This window comes from Lepidochelys olivacea (assembly GCF_965140295.1).
Source record: "Lepidochelys olivacea isolate rLepOli2 genome assembly, chromosome: 1".
Lineage (NCBI taxonomy): Eukaryota > Metazoa > Chordata > Testudines > Cheloniidae > Lepidochelys > Lepidochelys olivacea.
In genome coordinates, this window is record NC_140411.1 from 124,814,395 (window position 1) to 124,837,257 (window position 22,863).

The window sequence follows — 22,863 nt, forward strand, 5'->3', positions numbered from 1 at the left end:
GTAAGCTTCTTTTTTGTGTTTAAGATCAGCAAGGATTTCACTGTTAAGCCAAGCTGGTCGCCTGCCATATTATTCTTTCTACACATCGGGATGGTTTGTCCCTGTAACCTCAATAAGGATTCTTTAAAATACAGCCAGCTCTCCTGGACTACTTTCCCCCTCATGTTACTCTCCCAGGGGATCCTGCCCATCAGTTCCCTGAGGGAGTCAAAGTCTGCTTTTCTGAAGTCCAGGGTCTGTATTCTGCTGCTCTCCTTTCTTCCCTGTGTCAGGATCCTGAACTCAACCATCTCATGGTCACTGCCTCCCAGGTTCCCATCCACTTTAGCTTCCCCTACTAAATCTTCCCGGTTTGTGAGCAGCAGGTCAAGAAGAGCTCTGCCCCTAGTTGATTCCTCCAGCACTTGCACCAGGAAATTGTCCCCTACCCTTTCAAAAAACTTCCTGGATTGTCTGTGCACCGCTGTATTGCTCTCCCAGCAGATATCGGGGTGATTGAAGTCTCCCATGAGAACCAGGGCCTGCGATCTAGTACCTTCCGTGAGTTGCTGGAAGAAAGCCTCGTCCACCTCATCCCCCTGGTCTGGTGGTCTATAGCAGACTCCCACCTCGACATCACCCTTGTTGCTCACACTTCTAAACTTAATCCAGAGTCACTCAGGTTTTTCTGCAGTTTCATACTTGAGCTCTGAGCAGTCATACTGCTCCCTTATATACAGTGCAACTCCCCCACCTTTTCTGCCCTACCTGTCCTTCCTGAACAGTTTATATCCATCCGTGACAGTACTCCAGTCATGTGAGTTATCCCACCAAGTCTCTGTTATTCCAATCACATCATAATTCCTTGACTGTGCCAGGACTTCCAGTTCTCCCTGCTTGTTTCCCAGGCTTCTTGCATTTGTGTATAGGCACTTGAGAGAACTCACTGATCATCCCTCTTTCTCAGTATAAGGCAGGACCACTGCCCTCTCACATGCTCCTGCTCGTGCTTCCTCCCGGTATCCCACTTCCCCACTTACCTCAGGGCTTTGGTCTCCTTCCCCCGGTGAACCTAGTTTAAAGCCCTCCTCACTAGGTTAGCCAGCCTCTGGCAAGGTGGAGGAATTCAAATCCTTGATTGATTCAAATTAGGGTGAAACTTTGTAAAACTAATTTTAATATTTATGCTACTGCAACTTTAGATTAAAGCTCTTTATGAATTAAGTTATAAATGCCAGAATGAGCATGGGATGACGGTGGTTATTAAATGACACTACCAGTATTCCCCACATGCAATCACCACCTTACCCAGAGGGTGAACAAATTCCCCCTACAGCTCTGACTATGCAAGTCAGATGCTATGGAACCACGAAACAACAATTGTACAAACAGCAGTATTTGCTTGAGATCAGAGCAGAAAATATCTTCAAGTTCTGGCTAGTGCTTCAGTGACCCCAACCTTTATCTACATCTGACCACATCATAAGAAGTACATATGTTGCTTTTGGAAAAGATTAAGCAATTAATATACAACAAAAAAGGAGGAAACCCTTCTAGGAGCCTTTAAAAAAAGCTCAGATCACCAAAGAGCCCTGGCAGCGACAGTCTTATTTCTTTGTCTGCAGCATTCCTTCTCCCCACTGCTAATTTGTGAACATAAATACAATATGCACATTTGTAAGTTATTGAATCATCTGAATATACACAATATCCCCAAGATAAAAACATTTAGTTTTTTTTCCAGGCTAACAGTAATTTTAATTAAATCCCTTCATTTGTACAAGGCTGGGGAGGGTAGGTGTAACTAGGAAGTATTTAATGTTATTCATACGTATAACCTCTGCAGCTGTCTTACATCACTCTCATCAGAAACAAAGGTTGTTTGACATAAAATGTATTTCGTAAATGCAGAGGATTAACAAAGGATTAGGCCCCATCTCTGCTTCCTAAATCCTATCTCAAAAGAGCTCACATGGCAGATGTCACATTTCAGTGATGTGGTCTAGCTTTCTAAATTAATTAGCACACAGATTAAGTCAACATAGGCAATTTAAAACGGGTTGGGTTTCTCCATTTCTTTCCTTTTCTATAAAACTATCCTGGTTCATAGCTAAAAGCTCTGATCAACCATGTCCCAACGGTCCAAAAGAACACAAAATTTGCCACCTATGGTATGTTTAAAGTATAGACTAATGACATTTGTTCTTTGAAAGAACTAAGCTGGGCTCTATGATTTTCCGCACAGTGCCTGTTGGGTTTTTATTATTAAATGAAATCTCTGCTACTGTTCATTATAAAATGCCTCCTAAGAAGCAGGGTCCTATGGCATAACCTTTAATTTTACGTTCTCTCATAGAGCTTTTAATACAAACTCTGGCCCTGACCATGCAAAGAAATACACACACACTTAACTTCATGTGCTTTGTGTCCCATTGACTTCAGCTGGATTATGCTCAGCGCACAAGGTTAAGCACATGTATTTGTTCTTGAATGATCAGGGCCTGCATGTATTACACCCATTGGTTATTGTATTCACTGAACAAAAATTATGTTATTCATATCTAGTAGATTGCTTATTGTCTAACCAAGACCATTTTGTTTTTCATCTGATGAAAATGCTGTTTCAATTTCTGCCTTGTTTTCTGACAATTAATTAGAATATTTTTTTCCCATCCAGTACATATAGAGATTTGAAGGCCATCTCCAAGGCAATCAGCTTTCAAATGACCTCAGTGAAATTCTTTCATTTTCCTTTCTGCAATGAAATCTCAAATTCAGAATACTAAACACTTGAAAGTAAAGCTTCATTTTGATAAGTAAACTACTATCAGACCTTTCAAAGGGGCCTTCCCTTCCTTCTCCCTTCCTCCTCAATAGTCCCTGCCTTCTCCTGCCTGCCTCTGACATACATCCCCTCCCCAATACACTCATGCGAGTACCCTGTGGGCCCCTGCATCCCTCCAAATTCCCTCCCCAAAGGAGAGTCTTCAGAGTAACCTACAACATACTTCCTTGCAGTCTTACTGCAGCAGGCTTCCAGTGAGCTTCCTCCCCCCATCCTCTTTCCCACAGATGAGCTCCTGCTTCCATAGCCCCCAGTTTGTTTAAAAAAAACCAAAGAACCAGTTGCTGTCAAAGCCCTTCTGCTGTGTCCTGGAACTCCAGTTTTTGTGCACTCAGGGCACTTTCCCTGAAGAGGCAACTCCCCAAATTCCTGTGGGAGAGACTTCACCTGCAGTGAAACATTCCCAAATATTTTAAAGGACAGAAAAAAAATATTTTAAAGGACTGTTTAAAAAACAGTTTCAGTGTGATTCAGGGATTCTCTTGGGTCATACCTTGTCCTAGGCCAGTTTTTGCCTCTCTGACTCCATTTTCATATGTATTTTCAAATTTAGTCACAAAATTTGACATACACCTTTAAAAAAAAGTTTACTCCAATGCAATCTTCGGTGGTAATTTTATTTATTTAATAATAATTTTTTAAAAGTCTATCCCCTCTCTCAGTTTATATTTTGGAAGGCTCCGTCTTTACCCCTCCCTCCCTTGGCAGGTTCTCCAGCAGTAGCACAAGTCTAACCCTATCACTGCAGCAGCGCCTACATAAGCATGTTTTTTCTGATTCCCAAGGACATTTTAGTACGGCTAGATGATCAAAAACAACCGTAGTCGTATCCAAACACTAAAAGAAATTAGTGATAGAAAAGTAAAAGATAAATATGGGACAACTATATTTCTAAGATGACTTAAACAGATAAATTAAATATGCTTAAACATTTACAGGACAGAGTTCCTTTAAGGACTTGACAGCACCTGCAATGTCTCCCCCTCACCTCCAAAATCCTTTAGTTTAACGCAGACATAAAAATATTTATCTAAAATACAGGATGAGTAAGTTGCACACCACTTAAACACCGTTTCTATGGAAACAAAATCGTTGGCAAGGAGGTCTCTTGAACTCAGCTGCCCATATCTCCATCCTCTGTTCCTTTTAGCATGGATAAACAGTCATTAAAAATCCACACGGACAGACATGATTGGAATTGCTCAAGTCCTATATAATTAATGGCGTCCAACAAAACATTCCAAATGAAAACTCTGAGCCGTGTAACATAATTAGGGGCTTACTAAGTGTACTTAGATAGAGAATGATGGCTATTCATATGTAGATGTGAACTGGGAAATAGATTCTGAATTGATAAATGTGCAGTACTTTAAGCCAGCCCCGATCCTTATGCATTAAAGCTTTGGATCACAGCAGCAGCTTTGGTCTTTGTGGCTGAGACAATGAGAGTGATGTGTGAATGAGTTTGTACCAGACAACTAAAATAGCAGCAGAGTATCTTCAGTGATGCCCAGGCGTATGGCTAGTACAGTTGCCCATTTGTTTAAGGTACTTGTGCTGAGAGCTGTAGGAGGTGGAGGAGTGAACAGCACATAGAAGTTATGGCCTATACCGGGGTGGCCAACCTGAGCCTGAGAAGGAGCCAGAATTTACCAAAGTACATTGCCAAAGAGCCACAGTAATATGTCAGCAGCCTCCCATCAGCTCCCCCATGTTTCCAGCACCTCCCACCTGCTGGCAGCCCCACCTATCAGCGCCTCCCCGTCCCTCCCCGCACCTCCCGATCAGCTGTTTTGTGGCGTGCAGGAGGCGGGGAGACGGAGAAGCAAGGGCACTGCAGGCTTAGGGGAAGGGGTGGAGTGGGGACAGAGCCAGGAGTTGAGCAGTGAGCACCCCCCCAGCACATTGGAAAGTTGGTGCCTGAAGCTCCAGCCCCGGAGTCGGTGCCTATGCAAGGAGCTGCATATTAACTTCTGAAGAGCCACATGTGGCTCCGGAGCCACAGGTTGGCCACCCCTGGCCTATACGCTTCCCTCCACTAACGTGAGCCAAAAGGAGCAAACCATGAAAGAAACTGGTGTGGGGAAGGGTGGCACAGAAGGGAGAGGACAGAACAGTGACTGTACGGCACATGTCCCTCCCCTCTCAGTCTGCTGGGTTAGCGCTGTGTAGGCCAGAGGGAGGAAGAAACGAAGTTTTACAGGCTGGAGAGGGATGGCTACTGTCTGCAACATTTTCTCCCCACAGACAACAACACTGGTTCCCCCTTGTCGCACTAAGCTTTCCCCTCCTTCCCACCAATGAGGGTTGGGGCAGCAGCCAACAGAGATCATGAAAATATAGTATGGTTCCAGCGGGAGCAATGCTACTATTGGGGAAGAAGGTCACACAGAGAGTAATATGGATGCCCTGAGTCTCCACACAAGTTTTCTATTCAGTTTCTTATACCACACCCATCACCTGTGGTTTCCAAGCACATTCCTGTAGTGCACTGAGGAACATGACTAGCATCTGTTTAACGAGGTTTCTCCTTCTTTCCCCCGCAAAGGGAAGATGACATGTTATTTTTTCTAAATGTATGCTACACTATGGTTTTTTATTAGTGAAAACCAGGTCGAGGAAAGGCACATGGCACTTGGAAAGGAAAGTGCTGAGGTTTGAGAAAGTTTAGCTCCAAAAGAAGGCAGCTCTGTCTCCTACAAAAATGAGTTTTACCCTTTCTGAGTTTTACTCTTCCTGCAGAAAGAGTCCTGAGCAAATTTCTCCAAGGAGCCCAGGCCACTTCTTCCCTGCTGCTCATTCCTTAGGGCAGGAAGGACCCCGTCCCCAAAAAGAATCTTCTGAAGGAATCTCGCCGAGGTGAAATTCAGCTTCCTAATCCTTATTCAGGCTTTCCCCACATAGGGGCCTACGTGACTCTATGTATGGTAGCACCTATTGCTTATTCCTAAATCCAGGCACAAAGACATCTAAACCCTTCAAATTTTTATAATGGTTAATTGATATGACTCATCCATTTCTATGCTCCAAAGAGAAAAACAGGAAGGAACACTTAGCAAATCTTTGATTTGGTTCAGCCTTTGCAATGAAAGTCAAATATGCTATGGGGAGCAAAATCAACCTCATTCCAGTTAATAAACCTAAGTAACACAGGAAAAATAAAAGAATGCTCAAAAAGGTGGGTGGCAAATATAAGGATTCATTTGTGTTGTTAGAAGTTGTAGAAAAGGGATGTTTGGAGGTAGGAAAGCCGTTTCAAAATTGGAATCAACAATATGACAAATACTAATTACCAATTAATTCTCTCTTGTATGGCATCCAGCTTCCAGAGCAGCTTCTTCTCCTGCAACTACTGTGACTCATTAAATGGCTAGGATGCCCCCACCAAACCTTAAACTTAATTATTTGCAGAACTATATCCCAGTTTGCACTGAGTACTCCTTCAAAGATTGTCTAATAAACCGTATATTACATCTGACAAGGACAAGAAATGAGCAGGAAACTTTTCCAGAGAACTGGGAACTAGAGATTGCCAGGCAGGGAACCCTATGCAAGTATGAAAGATAGCAACAGAAAATTTGGAAACAATTCCTATTCTGCCCCAACACTCATTGCCCAATGGCTATTTGAGAGCAAATAATTTACAATGAGATGTACATACATGAATTGTTTATAAAAAAATATACTGGAAGCCAGGAATTAATGTCCTCTTATTAATTCAATGGTGGTAACATCATAGGTAAACCAACCTGGAGAGCCATATTCATGTCTAGGTAATCTACAGATTTTAGGCATCACTTCCATCAAGGTCTTCACATACTGAAGAATTGTGCCCTGCAGCTAAGGGAAGACAGACATGCATAACAATATTATTGTTGTGGAACTAACGAAGACGACATTTATGCAGTTCATTCTACATATGCACTGAATATGCTCTAAAATCTTATGTTTCTTAACTCTGTATGTCCTACAGTTCTTCCTATAGTCTTTGCACTGCTTAAAGAAACAGCTTTTTAAAAGAAATGATTGTAGTTGCATCTTCTTTAAAAAAAAAAAAAAAAAAAAAAGGAAGGAAGTGAGGAATTACAGCAGTTCTAATGAACTCTTCAAGTGACTATTAGAGTTACCATTTCACAGTTTTTAACCACAGCACCCAAACCGTGAAGAGCAACTGAACTGGGTGACAGTACACAGCCCTGATCCTGCCAATGATCCTGATCCTTATGTACATAAATAACTTTATGCATGCAGGTAATCCCAGTGACTTCAATGTGACTACTCGTGTATGTTAAATTCCTCATGTGCGTGAAGGGTTGCAGGTTTGGGGTCTAAACGGTCACGCTGTACAAATGTATTAAAACTGAATTGGTCATAGGTATCGAAGACAAACGTATCGCTTCCCCCAACACATTTTTTCCTTCACTGTATTGCTAATTTTTGACTTAGAAAGGCTTCAATTAAAAAAAAAAAGTTACTGGTTTAAGGTTTCTATCATCAAATGATCAGAGGACTTCATATCTGAGCACGTTATAAACAGATGTGCATTATTTAGATATTATTAACCACTCTCGGTGTGTGTTACAGTGGCAACAGCACAATAACCAAGGCCAACAGAAAAATCTTATCTAGGAAACAAAGGCCCAAAACATATATAAAAAGTTACATTATTCATTCATTTATTTTTTAAGGTTGCAAATCAAGCACTTATGAGTTAGGAAATGCCAGAATTAAGGATGCCCCAGCAACATGAATTCAGGCCCCCTTGTGCATAGGTACTGTGGTTCTGTCTTTAATTACATTCTCACATACCATTCAGTACACAGGTCTCTCCTCCCATCCAACCCCATATCCCAGCCTGTCTCTTAATATTGCCTCTTGGATATCTTCTAATTTGGCCAAAACCAAACTTTCTCATCTTCCCTCCCAAAGCTTCTCCACTTACCCACTCTCCATTGCTGTCAACACCATCACCAATTTGGTGGTTGTTCTGGAGTTTCCCCTCCCTTGCCCAACACCTCCAAGCCCATAACCAAATCCCACTGCTTCTTCCTCCTCAACATCGTCAAGATCTATCCTTTGCTTTCCATCCCCATAGCCAAATCCTTCATTCAGGCTCTCAGCAAAAGGAAGGATGGTCCAGTGGTTACAGCACCAGCCTAGGACTTGGGAGACTTGGGTACAATTCCCTGCTCCACCACAGAATTCCCCCGTGAGCTTCAGCAGTCACTTAGCCTCTCTGTGCTTCAGTTCCCTCATCTACAAAGTGGGGATAACAATGCTTCCCTACCTCACAGAGGGCTTTTGTGAGAATAAATATATTAAAGATTGTGAAACGCTTTGAGATCTATAGATGAAAAACACTATATAGGAGTGTAGAAGTATTACATCCCACCTTGCTTAGAGCAACATTTTCAACTTTGTCCCCTGCCATCCAAACAAAATGCAGCCACTATCCTCATCTTCCTTATCTGACTAGATCATGTCACTCCCCTCGTCGAATCTTTCCATCTGCTAGTGCATCAAGTTTAAGCTTCTTGTCATTATCTTCAAAAGCCTATCCCACCCTACTCAGAGGTACAGTGCCTGTGTGGTTAAGGCACTCACCTACAATCTTGAAAGTCATGGGTTTGAGTCTCACTCACTCACACACAGAAAGGCCACCTCCAGTTTACCCAGCTTCAAAATGGGTAACTGATGCATTGGATTCAAACTTTTTTTCTTGGGACCCAGCTGAAAATTGTTGATGCCCGCGACCCAACAGAGTTGGGGATGACGGGCTCAGTATGTGGGAGGGGCTCAGGGCTGAGGCAGAGGGTTGGGATGCGGGGGTGAGGGCTGCAGGATGGGGCTGGGGATTCCCTGGATTACACCTGGATTCCCCCACCCCCACCCCAAGGATCCTGCTAGGCTGAGCCTGCCTGCACCACTCCTGGATCAGAGGCCAGAGCTTGGCATGCATGCAAGACTCTGCCCCTCTTGCTTGCTATCTTTGTGCACTTGGCGTGGAGGGGCAGGGCCCCAGGTGTTTTTGGGGCAGGCCTGGCCCTTGCACTGTGTCAGGGTTGGGTGCAGCTTCATCTCCAAGTCCGTGTCCCGTGGAAAGAGAGAGAAAATCTGTTAACATACCAGGCTTTTGACCACCTTCAGTAATTCCTCCATTACCACAGCGATGCCCTGGTACCCAAGGAGCCTGCAAATGACTTTAAAGTGAGGGGGACCAACAAAGTTCCTGTAGTTGCTGTAAATGCTGGAATATGTCAAATTCAAAGCCTGATGGGAGAAAAAAAATAGTATTAACAAAAATAACTCAATTTCCTGCACTGTCAAAATCTCTCATTGGATACAATGTACATTACTTTTTGTGCAATATTTTTAAGTAGGGCTGTCAATTAATCACAGTTAACTCATGCGATTAATGCAAAACAAATAAACTAGACTAAAAAACAGTCACAATTAATCAGTTTTAATAGCATGGTTAAACAACAACAGAATACCAATTTATATTTATTATAAATATTTTTGAATGTTTTTCTATATTTTCAAATATAATTATTTCAATTATAACAGAGAATACAAACTGTACAGTGCTTGTTTTATATTATTTTTATTACCAATATTTGCACTGTAAAAAAGATAAAACAAAATAAATGGTATTTTTCAGTTCAGCTCATACAAGTTCTGAAGTGAAATCTCCAAATGTAGAATTATTTTGTTTTACATAACTGCATTCAAAAACAAAACTATGTAAAATGTTAGCGCCTACAAGTCCACTCAGTCCTACTTCTTGTTCAGTCAATTGCTAAGGCAAACAAGTTTGTTTACATTTATGGGAGATAATGGTGCCAACTTCTTGTTTACAATGCCTCTTGAAAGTGAGTACAGGTGTTTGCATGGCACTGCTATAGCCAGGGTTGCAAGATATTTACATGCCAGATATGCTAAACATTCGTATGCCCCATCATACTTCAACCACCATTCCAGAGGATGTGCTTCCATGCTGAATTTAAATTGGTAGTCTATTATTATTTAACAGTGTGATTAAAAAAATAGTTGTGATTAATCACAGTTTTAATCATTTGACAGTGCTATTTTTAAGCATATTAAATTATACAGAATTCAGACAGAACTTTGCCTCTTTAGCTCTAATATAGAAGATGAGTTTCAAAGCTTCCTTTTAAAACAGAAGACATGACTGACTAAAATGTTCCTTAATAAGCTGAATGTAATAAACGCTAATTGTTGATGACTGGACATCTTCCACTTACTATTTATACTACCACTATAATTCCTCCCTCAATTTTATGACTACACCATGTTAAAAGGGCACAAAAGTGGCTCAAGCTAATATCTCGGTGGTTCTCAACCAGGAGTACACGTAACAGTGGGGCTATGCAGGGATCTTCCAGGGGGTACATCAACTCATCTAGACATTTGCTCAGTTTTACAACAGGCTACATAAAAAGCACTAGCAAAGACAGTACAAACTGAAATGTATACTGCTCTATATACTATACACTGAAATGTAAGTACAATAATTATATTCCAATTTATTTATTTTATAATTATATGGTTAAAATGAGAACATAAGCAATTTTTCAGTAATAGTGTGCTGTGACACTTGCGTATTTTTATGTCTGATTTTGTAAGCAAGTAGTTTTTAAGTGAGGTGAAACTTGGGTACACAAGACAAATCAGACACCTGAAAGGGATACAGTCGTCTGGAAAGGCTGAGAGCCACTGATCTAGATTACCAAACATAACTGGAGCATATCCTGGTACTGTAGTTTCACTTACAGAACATTTGGGGGGGGAAAAATCAATAGAAACTGTTACGGTTTCCATTTAATGTTGTCTCATGTAACGTTCTGAAGGCTCGAGTAAGTAAAATCAGATTTCTAAACTTAGTGATCACTACAACTAATTGATAAAGGTTCTCATTTGAGCTCATAATATCTATAAATGGACATGTGACACAGGCTGACAGAAATTCTGTCAATTAATATACAAGGCAAGATCCTTAGCTGTTCTCGATCAGTGTTTTTTTCACCTCAGTCAATATAACTATGTAGACTTATACCCTCTGAGAATCTGGAAAATGATTTCTAACTCACATTGGGGCTCGGATGAGAGCTTGCTGTCAAACTCCACTTATATGAGAGGGGTAATATTTGCAGCATGGAGAAAAGCAATCATAGGAAGTGGCAGAGATTATATTGGTTCCTTCTTTCACAGGAGCTTGCCCATCTTTTGTTTCTGCAGGTTCTGTTGGATCCGCTTTGCTTCTCCTCAGTATTCACTGATTTTAAGACATGAGTGCAAGCTAATTGTACTATTAAATCCTGGGCTGCTCAGAAAGCAGCTGTGACCAAGGTCTGGTATACACTTATAATTTTGGTTGGAATAGCTATGTTGCTCCAGGGTGTGAAAAATCCATGCCCGTGAGCATTGTAGCTATGTGGACCCCACCTTGAGTATAGACACTCTTATCACCTAGGGAGGTAGTGTTGCTATACCAACAGACAACCCCTTCTGTTGGGGTAGGCTGCATCTACACTACGGGGTTATATTGGCATAGCTATAATGCCATAGCTGTGCAGGTATAGTCCTCATAATGCAGACATGTTCCAAGAGCGCACCTAGGGAGAAGAGCGTGACCTCTCTCCGATATTGAGCCCACCACAGTTATTCATGCCCTTGCCAGTCAAGACTAGATTTTTGTAATATGCTCTCTGTGGCTATACAGTGAGGCCACTTGGGAACTAAACTAATAAGCAGGAAGCTGGATTCCACCAACTTTTGAACAACTGTCTACTAAAGAAAAGCAGTTACTTGTCAGCATTTAAAAACATGCAGCTGTTGTAAATGTATACGCTATAAAACATATAAGACATAAGATGGCCAAGTTAAATGTTGGTGTTGGAACCTTAACTTTCCCATTTCCAGACTCTGATTTTAACTGAGCAACTTTGTATTTAATATTATAAAATATGCACAGAAAATATCCAACAAGTTAACATTATTTCAGCTAACTATTACAGAAAAGGAGTTACAACCAACCAAGTATTTTTGTACTCTGGAGATCCAGAAGTTTCACTTCACCTTATTTTTAATGTTATCACATTTCTTCTGCTCAGGGAGCTGTCTCCGCTAGAGTGAACAGACTACACAGTGAAATATGTCCCTCTATCGTATTTTAAATTACAACTATTGACATCTGTTACAGATTGCATATTTATAATGATGGGGCGGGGATATTTTCTCAAATTATTTAGCCATTCTTTTTGTGAACTCAAACTGCAACAGATGTTTGGAAGATTATCAGAATCCACAAAGGACACTGCTCAGGAAGAAGCTAAAAATCCTGTTATTAGATCACAGCTGATTGAAATACTGAATTCTAAATTAACACTGACTGGCAGAGAGCCCAAAACTACAACTGAGTATTAAATGCAAAACTGCACAAACACATGCAGAAGTAGGGACTGGGAAATCAAATGGTAAAGCTTGATGAATGCTTGAAAAATATTTAATTTTACAAACCATGCTACTCCTGATTTATGCTCTTATTTCAAGTGTAGCTAGCTTGCCGCAGCAGCTTGGTTCCTGGGCTATTTTCTTGATTTGCTGTGTCCTTGCAAGAATAGGTACCCTATTTATGATTGCTAAAATAATGTATGACAGCAGATGACTCAATAAACATTCAAGTAAGAGAATAGCTGATGGAATATCCTTTATCTCTCTTCTATTTAGGTCTTTAACTGATAATAGACAGGTCTGTAATGGAGCAACCTTAGTCTACAAGTTTGTTGCCTATTGATACTGATGAAGTACAGAGTTAATTTTCCCAAACGTTTCATAAAACATTAAACAGACTTTAAAAACCAAACACAGATGAATGCTTCAGTATACTGGATACTATAAAAAAAAATTATCCCTAAACGCAGAAGCTTTATATTTCACAGTAATGGTTTTAATTGTTGCATTCATTTGTTCTTGGGGTTTATAACTTTGTAGACTTTGAGTAACAAAAATATCTGCACTACAGAACATCCCAGTGTAGAGACGATTTTCCTTTATCAAATTATACAGTATTTTATTATTCTACAGATGTTTAGAGTGAGGAGAAAGGGTACAGCTGCATACTTCAAGGAAGAGAACAGTTATGAAAAAGCAGGCACTAAAATATTCTTCAAAAAACCAGGCAGAAGAATCAGAAATAGCCAGCCTACAAAAATACCATATTTCCCCATGAATATTTGGACATTTTACATCAAACATGTAAAGCAGTTTGGAACAATCCACCAGTAAATGATGGATTAGTGGCGCATTATAAAACTGTGACAAGGGATTATTAAAAAAATAATAATAAAAAATATTGCAGAGGAATACAAAAAGACTAAAGCAGAAACCTGAAACAGCAAAGTTCTCATTAATCACTGGGAGAAGCTTGCCTTTTTTTAAGCTATTGCTTCCCCCACATCCTTTCACTAAAAAAAAATTCCAAAAAACAAAACAAAACAAAAAAAAACCAACCAAACATCCTGTTCTGCCGATGTCACAAAAGTGCTAGCCTTATTCACTCACAGCATCACTGAAGCAAGCCTAGGTACATACAGAGCTGCATGTAACTGGAGTGCTCATACACTATATTGTCCAAGAGGTAGCGAGTGAGAGAATGTATGTCTTTTTTCCTGCATGTTCTTTAAAAACCTAGGCAACAGGCTACTTAGACAAGATGTGTTCATGTACGAATTTAAGTAGAAGAGAAAGAAACAGTGTCACCAGCATCCCTGGAGAATAGAATTGCAAGTGTCAAGCAACTAGAATTTAGTTCAGAGAATCTAAGAGAGAAAACTGGCAAGTACAGATCATGAAGGAGGAAATCACCTACACAAAAGGACACAGAAAATCTCAGTTTTCAGTTTCGCAATCTCTCCATCTGAAAATCTTATTCTAAGGATTTATATCAGGAAGTGAAGGTCAGTAAAGATTTTATAATGAATAAAATACTAAGTTAATTTTTCAAACATTAGGATATCATGTTATGTACGTTACGTCTAAATAGTAAAATGTAATTAATGCTTGCTAACAAAACAAAACATTGTGATTACATTTAAAAAAAATAAAAAACCAAAATTCTACTCAAATAGCTCTGCGAATGAGATGATGGATTCTAAATATGATCAGGCAATATTTAAAAAAATCTTTTTACTTAAAATGTAATTATCTAGGATCTATTTAACTAAAACTTGATATGGGACTCATGAGCAACTAGATGCTCTGATATTATAGTGTAGACCACCGTATAGATACCTAAGAGACTTAAGATGGATGGCCAAGTTTAGTATTATAAAAACCACTCTAGTCTGTGGTGTGCCCCCATCTGTTTATCCAATGAGTTTATTCAATGGCAAACTCATTTCTTTGAAATTGATGCAGCTGTTTCATTGCCTATATTTTATGGTGGTTAGAAAGAAGGGCACCTACATTCTCGAGGGGTGGGTTGTTTTGTTTTTGTTATTTTTTAGAACTGCCTATATAATTTAGATGGGTGTGTTGGCATTTATATTTTAAAAATATGTTTATTGTTGTATTGTAGATGAGCATATGCCTTATATTCTTCCCAAATAAGCAAAATACACAAACTGCAACTGAGAATTCTGAGAAATATGTCCCCACATATGAGTAGCAGTTTTGGTTTTTTTAAGGACTATTGTGCTTCAATGAAAATGGTGCATAAGGTACAGTTATTTTAATGTGATCCTCAGATGGGTAATTTTTCCAGTGGTTTTTCCAACTTAAAAAAAGAAAGGTAGACAGACATGTGTACTACCTCACATAAACTTCAGAATATCTGCTATGTCAGAATTTTATAAGCTTCCATTCTCAGAAAAATTTTCCAATACTAAATTGTTATTTAGACAGGAGACAGAATCCATTACATCCACAATATGAAATAATATGTTCACACTGTAGTGAAATCACTAATCTTTTATTTCATAATCATTGCGAAAGTCATTTATGCTAGTAATTTAGCATAAACATTTCAAAAACACTTAAGTGCTTAGTATATGTCTACACTGCAGCCAGGAAATGTGAACATACAGAAGGTCCTAGACAAATTAGAGGATTGGGCCAAAAGAAATCTGATGAGGTTCAACAAGGACAAGTGCAGAGTCCTGCACTTAGGATGGAAGAATCCCATGCACTGCTACAGACTAGGGACCGAATAGCTCGGCAGCAGTTCTGCAGAAAAGGACCTAGGGGTTACAGTGGACAAGAAGCTGGATATGAGTCAACAGTGTGCCCTTGTTGCCAAGAAGGCCAATGGGCATCTTGGGATGTATAGGTAGGGGCATTGCCAGCAGATCAAGGGACGTGATCGTTCCCCTCTATTCGACATTGGTGAGGCCTCATCTGGAGTACTGTGTCCAGGTTTGGGCCCCACACTACAAGAAGGATGTGGAAAAATTGGAAAGAGTCCAGCGGAGGGCAACAAAAATGATTAGGGAACTGGAACACATGACTTATGAAGAGAGCTGAGGGAACTGAGATTGTTTAGCCTGCGGAAGAGAAGAATGAGGGGGGATTTGATAGCTGCTTTTAACTACCTGAAAGGGGGTTCCAAAGAGGATGGATCTAGACTGTTCTCCGTGGTAGCAGATGACAGAATGAGGAGTAATGGTCTCAAGTTGCAGTGGGGGAGGTTTAGGTTGGATATTAGGAAAAACTTTTTCACTAGGAGGGTGGTGAAACACTGGAATGCGTTACCTAGGAAGGTGGTGGAATCTCCTTTCTTAGAAGTTTTTAGGGTCAGCTCTCCAATAGTGCTCAATATTTAAGCCTCTGTAACTTTATACTATCAAAGTGATAAGCAATGTTGAATATCATGCTCCCTTTTCTGTTAAAGATATTTAAAATGTATGCAATTAACAAAAAAATTGTTCCATGATCTCTCATGTCAACAGACATGCGTACTACCTCATGTGTCCATTAAAAATTCTGACTGTTTAGTTTTTACACGGCAACCGAGTCAGGAGAAGATTTTCAAAAGGCACAAAGGGGAGTTAGGCACCCAACACCCACTGGAAGTCTGTGGGAGTTTAGTGCTTTATGCTCATTATGCCTCTTTTGAAAGTTTCCCTCTTAATAAACAGAAGTTTTTAAATTATGGGTAATTTCACTCCCACTGGTGTATTGTCTGACTGCAGATTCCTTAGGATTGAAATATTCAGTGATTTACACAATAGTACCAAACATTTCTGCAACTGGAAAGGTATGAAAATACTCTATGATTTATTTTTCAAACAAATGCAAGTGCCAAAGATTCTCTTTGCTTATAGATTCAGACTGATCAGATTACTTCATTTTAAATTGCCCATAGAAAAATTAAAAGCACTGTTTCCTAATAAATTACTTTTCTAAATTACAGAACACTAATGTTTAAGAGCCACATAGTTCTTCTCCGTGGTGAAGCTTCTGGGACATCTCCTTATTTTTCTGGAACTGCAACTATAATCTTCCTTTCTTGTGGGGAGACAGTTGTGAAAAAATATTGAGTGGCATCACAATGGGAGTAACAATACAAAATGTAACAGGAAGCACAGCAATGGTAATTTGGCCACCCATGGCCATTTGTGATGACAGCTTTTACAGTATTATGTATCATCCCAACAGGAACAACATGCTGTCAGGTTATTCAAGAAAAAATTTTCAGAAAGAAGAGCGAGTGCCTACTAGTCGGTCTTCATTTGTCATAGAAAACCTAACTCCACTAACCACCTACATATTGTGTGTAACCTGCCAATCTGCAAACCCCTCCAGTGACCAGTGCAGAATTTTTCACACATTAGAAGAAGATCCAGCATCTGCAAGCAACAAAAAAAAAGATCTGGCCCTGGGTATCTGGCTAACTAGCAGTATTCTGCTTCTCATCATTGCCGGGATCCTCCTTTACGGCTGCCTGCATATATGGTACCGCAAGAGACGAGAACATGTAGAAGGACAAAACATGAACTCAGAACAGGACAAGGGGGAGGCTTGGACAATAAACAAGTCACACACCCCAGAGCAGTTTAACAAGCAAGGCAGATTAGTCCAAAGTGTTGAGGGTAAGAATGCAGAAGGTATCCAACTGGCTACCATAATAGAAAATCCCTTAACTTCTAAGGAGCCTACCATGCAAACTTCTAAAAGCCAGGAATTAGTGCCGATGACAATTGGGCCATTTTAATTGGTAAACACCACTGCACAGATTAACTGTGCACCATGTGTGAAATATTTTAACCTACAGAGTTCTATACCTTTTACAGTTTGCATTTGAGGTGTTTAATTATTGCTGATGCACTCTTATCAGCATTCTTAACCACAACTGCCCCTCCCACCATCACACGCACAGCTGGGAGGGTCTCAATATTAAGGTTTAGAACTTAGTATTCTCTTGATTTGATTAAGAAAATATTATCAAGCATATAGCATAGAAATCAAAGGGTATTCTTGATTTTTGTTTTGGAGGCAGAGAATAAGGTTTATTCTAAAACGGTAAACCAAAATAAATAAATGAATGAAAAGGACAAAGGGAGAATTATTATTAAATAATAAACCAAACTGAAAATTGCATACTGAGACCTGTATTCTCATGCTGCAGGCAGCTCGAATGCCCTGTATTAAATGTCTACATCTATAATGGCCTGTCACATTTTTTATCCACATTATTCAGAATCAGGTTGTACGTTGTACTTGACAGTTCCATTCAAAACAAGTTCTAGTTGTAGGACACCAGTTAAATTCATTGATATTCGAAAAAAAAGGATTCCTATTTCACCCAATTTAAATATGCACTCAGGAAGGTGACACCAGCAAGAGGCACTCTAGTTACACCACCATGAGAGGTTAAGGTATTCAACGCTTAATGCTGCAGTTTAATGCTTAAAGCTGCAGCTATAAGAGGGAAGTGCTCATTGCACAGCATTGAAAGGGGAGATCATGAGACCCAAAACCATGACTCATGATTGCTCTTTCCCTAAACTGAAGGGGGAGAACAGAACACAATGGCAGGTCTTTATCCAGCCACCAATTTCTGTTAATGTACCAAGAGTAAAAGCAGCTAGACTATGACTGAGTACATGTATTTTTGAGATTATGGAAATTTACAGGCAACTACAGTTGTCCTGAAGATCTTGTCAACACTATCCTTGAACTGGAAATGTGGGCACCCTGGAAGAATGATACGTCCAGTGTTTTCACACATTCATCACATTCCACAGTTTTCAATCTATTAAGCACATATTTCTTCCTTTTAAATTGATATATTTTAGTGTTATTATATAATATGGTGTGTGTGTGTGTGTGTGTGGCTGTACAATATACTGTGATTTTATGCATTTGTTTTAAACTGATATTAAAAGAATGTATATTGGAACTCAACATTCACTTAGCCAGCTTGATCTATTCTAGCAGACAAAGAAGGGCAACTGTTAGCATAGCCATTGCCATCAATTTTAATGGCTTTCTGGAAGCCAAGGGGGTCTATTACAGACAGGGCTGATAATGTAGCAGCCACTTAAATACTTCACAGCAGGCTGTGTGGCTTTTCCAGCTACTCCACTCCTGAAGTGTTTCAACCATTCTGTAACTGATTCTTCAGTTTTCTTAGTGCTAAGGTAGTCATACAGATGGAAATCATAGCTGGCACAATCAGAAAACAAATTTGCTCCATTTGCTTTGCCGTTGGGAGATAACACGACATAATTGTGTGCCAAATGGATGGTGACTCTCCTTTCATAGGAATATGCTCAAAATTATATTGCTGTACTCAATTAACCTTTATACCTGGTCTGTAAATGTTTAATAATGTCACATACATTTTTTTTCAGTTGATTGTGTTGTCCTTTTGTCTTTTAAATAAACTGTGTCCGATGTTGAAAATTTACTGGTGTTTCAAATGGAGATAATTACCCAAAGCAAACACTAGCAACTGAAATAAAGTCTGCTCAGAAACTGAAGTTGTCCCTGCAGTTTTATCTCCAAAACGAATGCAGAGAAATAAACTACTGCATGCCTCTTTTTATCAACTATGATGAAATACTTGTTCTAGTTAAATTAATTCAGAGCAGAGAGACTCATATAGGGAGGAAAGATTATCCTGTGGTTATGACATAAGTCCATGAGATCAGAGACCTGGCTCTGTGCCCAGCTCTGCCAATGGCTTACAGCATGACTTTGCAAAGTTACTAATTTCTCTGTACTTCAGTTTCCTAATTTGTGACATGGGGACTGTCATCATTCCAGGCTGACTGGTGTGCCCCCTTGCAGGTAGGCATAGGGTTACAGGTGAGCCCTTACTAGATTTTCCCGATGCTAAAGAGCACCTCCCTGTGGAGGGTTTCATTTCTTAACAGAAAAGCCAAAACAGAATATAAACAAAACTTTCACTCCAGCATCTCATTTGGGTGACTAAGTCGTTCCTAGCCCTTCTGTCCCCGACCTGAGTCCAGGGCTTGTTTCCATCCAGGCTCTTTCCCCAAGATTGTCTCTGCCCCTGCGGTTAGGCCTACTGCTCCTACTGGAGTAAGACCCTTCTCTGGATTCAGAGGTCCAGGGAGGTCCAACCACTGCAACTCTTCTCTAGGACAGCAGCTGATCTTCGCCAGGGCAGTATCTTGGAGACCTCTGGCTGAGACCAGACCCTCCTCTCCAGACAGACTCCCCATTCTGGTGTGTTCCCCAGAGAACTCATCCTCTAGGCTCCCTACCCAGCCCTCTTGCTCAGGCCTCTTCTGGGAGCTCCTCTCCACAGGAGCATCCTGTCTCCCTTTGGAGTTTCCCTCTAATTGAGCTTGGATAACCTTTATTAGGTCCAGCTGCTTGGTTACTAATTAGCCACCTGAGGCAGTTAATAATCCCCAGGTAGGGCTGTCTCAGGCAGACAAGGCCCTAATTTCCCATTAAGGGCAGCTGCCCTGTGACAGGGACTCAACAAAATTCCCAAAGATTTAGAGAGGGTCAATTAATTGATGTTAGTATGCCACACTGAGATCCTTGATAGAAACTGCTATAGAAGTATTATATGATTTACAATTTTCAACTGTGATAAAATCTTTGTATTACTTCAGGCTTTTACTTATTACAGCCCTGTACACACAGCAATGACAAAAAATGTAGGCATTTAAAAGCCTAAGTCGCAGTGTCTTTCAACAGGAATTAAGGACTTCAAGAGACAAGCTTTGAGCAGGGGGTTGGACTAGATGACCTCCTGAGGTCCCTTCCAACCCTGATATTCTATGATTCTAATATGGGTGAGGTATTGGATGAACTTCTGTTGGTGAAAGAGACAAGCTTTTGAGCTACACAGAGCTCTTCTGATTTGGGAAAGGTACTCAGCCTCACAGCTAAATACACCATGGAACAGACTGTTAAGCCTAAATGCTTAAGTCAGTTTTGAAAATGCGACATAGGAGCTTTTGAAAGTTTCACCCTATATAGAATTAGAACATTCATAATCTTCTGCTCTGAGCAATATTGATTGATTTGGCTTTCTAACCTGTGAGAATCTGCAGTCAGATAATCTCTCTACCATCTCAGGTTCACTGTGGTGGTCTTGTGTTTTGGCAGCTTGCCCTTCGATTAAATGAGAAGGTATATATTTAGAGTAACTACTGAGACTGCTAATAAGAACCAACTAGTGCAAATTAATATTGACCTGTGTCCACTAGGAACTGAACTGAAACTACAGTGGTTTATATTAAATCAACAGAACAGCCAGACGGCCATGCTTTTTGTGTGTGTGTGTTAAGTACTAAGTGGTTTAGAGGTGAAAAGCTCATTGTACTATCTCCACTCCCCTAAGACATCAAATCCTCCTACCAAACTGTTATCAAAATACGCTTCGTGTTCCTATGGTTATTTGCATAACACATAACTGACATTAACAGAAAAAAAGAGTGGCGAGGTTACAGATGGAAGAAGAGACACTCAGAATGCTCTACTTGTCGATTAATAGTTTCTCATCAAAGACAAGTATACATCATGAGTGAAATCCTGCCCCGATTAAGTCAGTGAGAGTTTTGCCATTGACTTTAATGAGGCCAAGATTTCACCCTATGTCTTTAATTTGGATGATGGAATATTTTTCCTCTACAAAATAAATTAGATGATATACACACAGAGCTCTGAAGACCTAACTGTATATTAACTGTTTAAGTATTAGTAAATCCTCTCTAAGCCAAAAGTAGCCTCTGTAGTGGCTGGTCTATATATCCCCCATAAGAATTCTATGCTTCATAATCAGATAAAGCTAATCATGATTCTTAAGGTAATATTCTCCCATTTGGGAGTTATACAATATTTTATATGGCCATCCAATGTTTCCTCCTCCTCCAGAGCCATCTCTCCATAACCTGATGGCAGTATGTCCCATAAGGCTATTTGACTCTTGAATGAAATCAAGAGACATCATTCTGCATGCTCTCAAACATTCTCGCCGACATAAAGTCAGTCATTTTGCAGTTAGGTTTTTTTCTAGCTGACTGTTCCATTCCCAATGCCAGCCAGGAGGAGCAGTTCACAATATCCACTGGCCTATATCTCATTACTGATGTGAAAGCAGGGGCCTGTAGGTACATAAAATCAGGTGTCCCTGATCCTCCTGTAGGAACTGACCAGTTAACCAGAAGAGCATAACAGGAAAGCATACACAACCTGAAGTGTGTGTGTTCATTTCTTATCAGAAAATCTCCCAAATCAAAAAAGGTGGGGTGTTTTGTTATGGGTTTTTTAAATTATTTTTAAAATACTTTGCTGACTGAAGGATGGGTTGCTAATCTTATCAGCAGTCACAGTGGGAGTTAATACCTCTTTTATTGCAGAGCTGTGAGAAGTTAAAGAAGAGAATGTGGTTGGGAGTGCTGGATGATGAAAAAGGGGAACTCAATGGCATGATCTGTCCTCACTTCTCAGTTGGCTCCATTATTTGCAGATGGAGGGCATTTTATTTTGAAAGGGTTCTGCAACAGGTTAATCTTCTAGGTAAACAAGTTTAGCCTTGGAATCTGTAAATCTCTGAAAGTTCATCTCCAGCAGAGCATTCAGAATCTTGCATAATAATCCAAAGATTGCAGATATTTTTTTCCTGGACCCCAAATGCCCTACCACCATCATACATCAAATATTTTAAATTCAATAGTGAAGTTCTCTGCTGCAGGAAACACACAACAGGCATACACATTCGGACCATCATTCAAAGAAGGAGTAAAGAATATAATAAATCTAATGTGATGTAGAGTTCTGCTTTCCCCCAACACACTGTTCAATAACTGCTTGGAAGTGAATAGTCTAATTAAAATCACTACTTGTGGCAACACTCAGTTCAACTTTTAAATTTTCCATATAAAGAAAGATTAATTCTCATTTTTCCTTCATGTTTTAGAAGCACACATTTTACAATAGCGATCATTACCTTGGGACTGCAAGTTTAGCATTTCTGAGTTGTAATTTCTCTGTCTATAATTAGCTATATAAGCCTGGACAAATCACTTAAATCAATCTGTCTCAGTTTCCTCCATCTGTAAAAATTGATATTATAATCCTGACAACACCTAAGAGTGGTGGTGCAATAATTAATTTATGTATATACAGTACTTTGAAAACGAGATATGCTAAGTATAATTAGATAATGAAAAGTAACCACACAAGAACGAAACATACCTAGGTGGCTCACTGAATCAGTTATAATTCTAAATGCAATACATAAGATTTGCAACCTCTTCTGAATTAATACCCATCTAACTGTATCATAAAATGAGAAATATTCTTGCACTTTGTCTCTCTTCTTACTTGAAAAATGCTGCAAAATTAGAGTGATAATTCATCTCCTCTATTTAAAATACTTTCTAAGTGCCTTAACAAGTCACTGTTACTCCAAAACTATGGGCTGGGATGGGGGACAGGATGTTCAGAAAAATTACCACCCATTCCTTCCCACGAACTTTTTAGGATATCAGTGTGACACTACATCCCATATTCTTCATAGAGATATGGTT

General features: G+C 39.8%; 2 protein-coding genes across 5 annotated transcripts in view; one reads left to right on the top strand and one right to left on the bottom strand.

The window, feature by feature from the left end:
- Nucleotides 1–22,863, bottom strand: part of CYFIP1 (cytoplasmic FMR1 interacting protein 1) — a 133,954-nt gene that overhangs the window by 17,779 nt on the left and 93,312 nt on the right. For both annotated transcript variants that reach the window (XM_084634969.1, XM_084634968.1), the window contains exons 24-25: nt 8,951–9,094; nt 6,574–6,664 (exon numbers count right to left, since the gene is read on the bottom strand). In XM_084634969.1, the coding sequence (XP_084491095.1) occupies nt 6,574–6,664; nt 8,951–9,094 (235 nt within the window). The remainder of the gene's footprint in view (nt 1–6,573; nt 6,665–8,950; nt 9,095–22,863) is intronic.
- LOC311519394 (fibronectin type III domain-containing protein 9-like) lies at nt 13,422–18,828 on the top strand. Of its 3 annotated transcripts, none has more exons than XR_014711265.1 (2): nt 13,422–13,803; nt 16,502–16,589. XR_014711265.1 is itself a non-coding variant. In XM_084625843.1 (2 exons), exon 2 carries the CDS (start codon nt 16,395–16,397, stop codon nt 17,055–17,057), a length of 663 nt encoding a protein of 220 aa, XP_084481969.1. In that variant the 5' UTR covers nt 13,422–13,803; nt 16,257–16,394; the 3' UTR covers nt 17,058–18,828. The 3 variants fall into 3 exon arrangements, 2 of the variants coding, with proteins under 2 accessions (XP_084481969.1, XP_084481970.1); XM_084625843.1 differs by having other exon boundaries at nt 16,257–18,828; XM_084625844.1 differs by having other exon boundaries at nt 13,468–13,501; nt 16,257–18,828.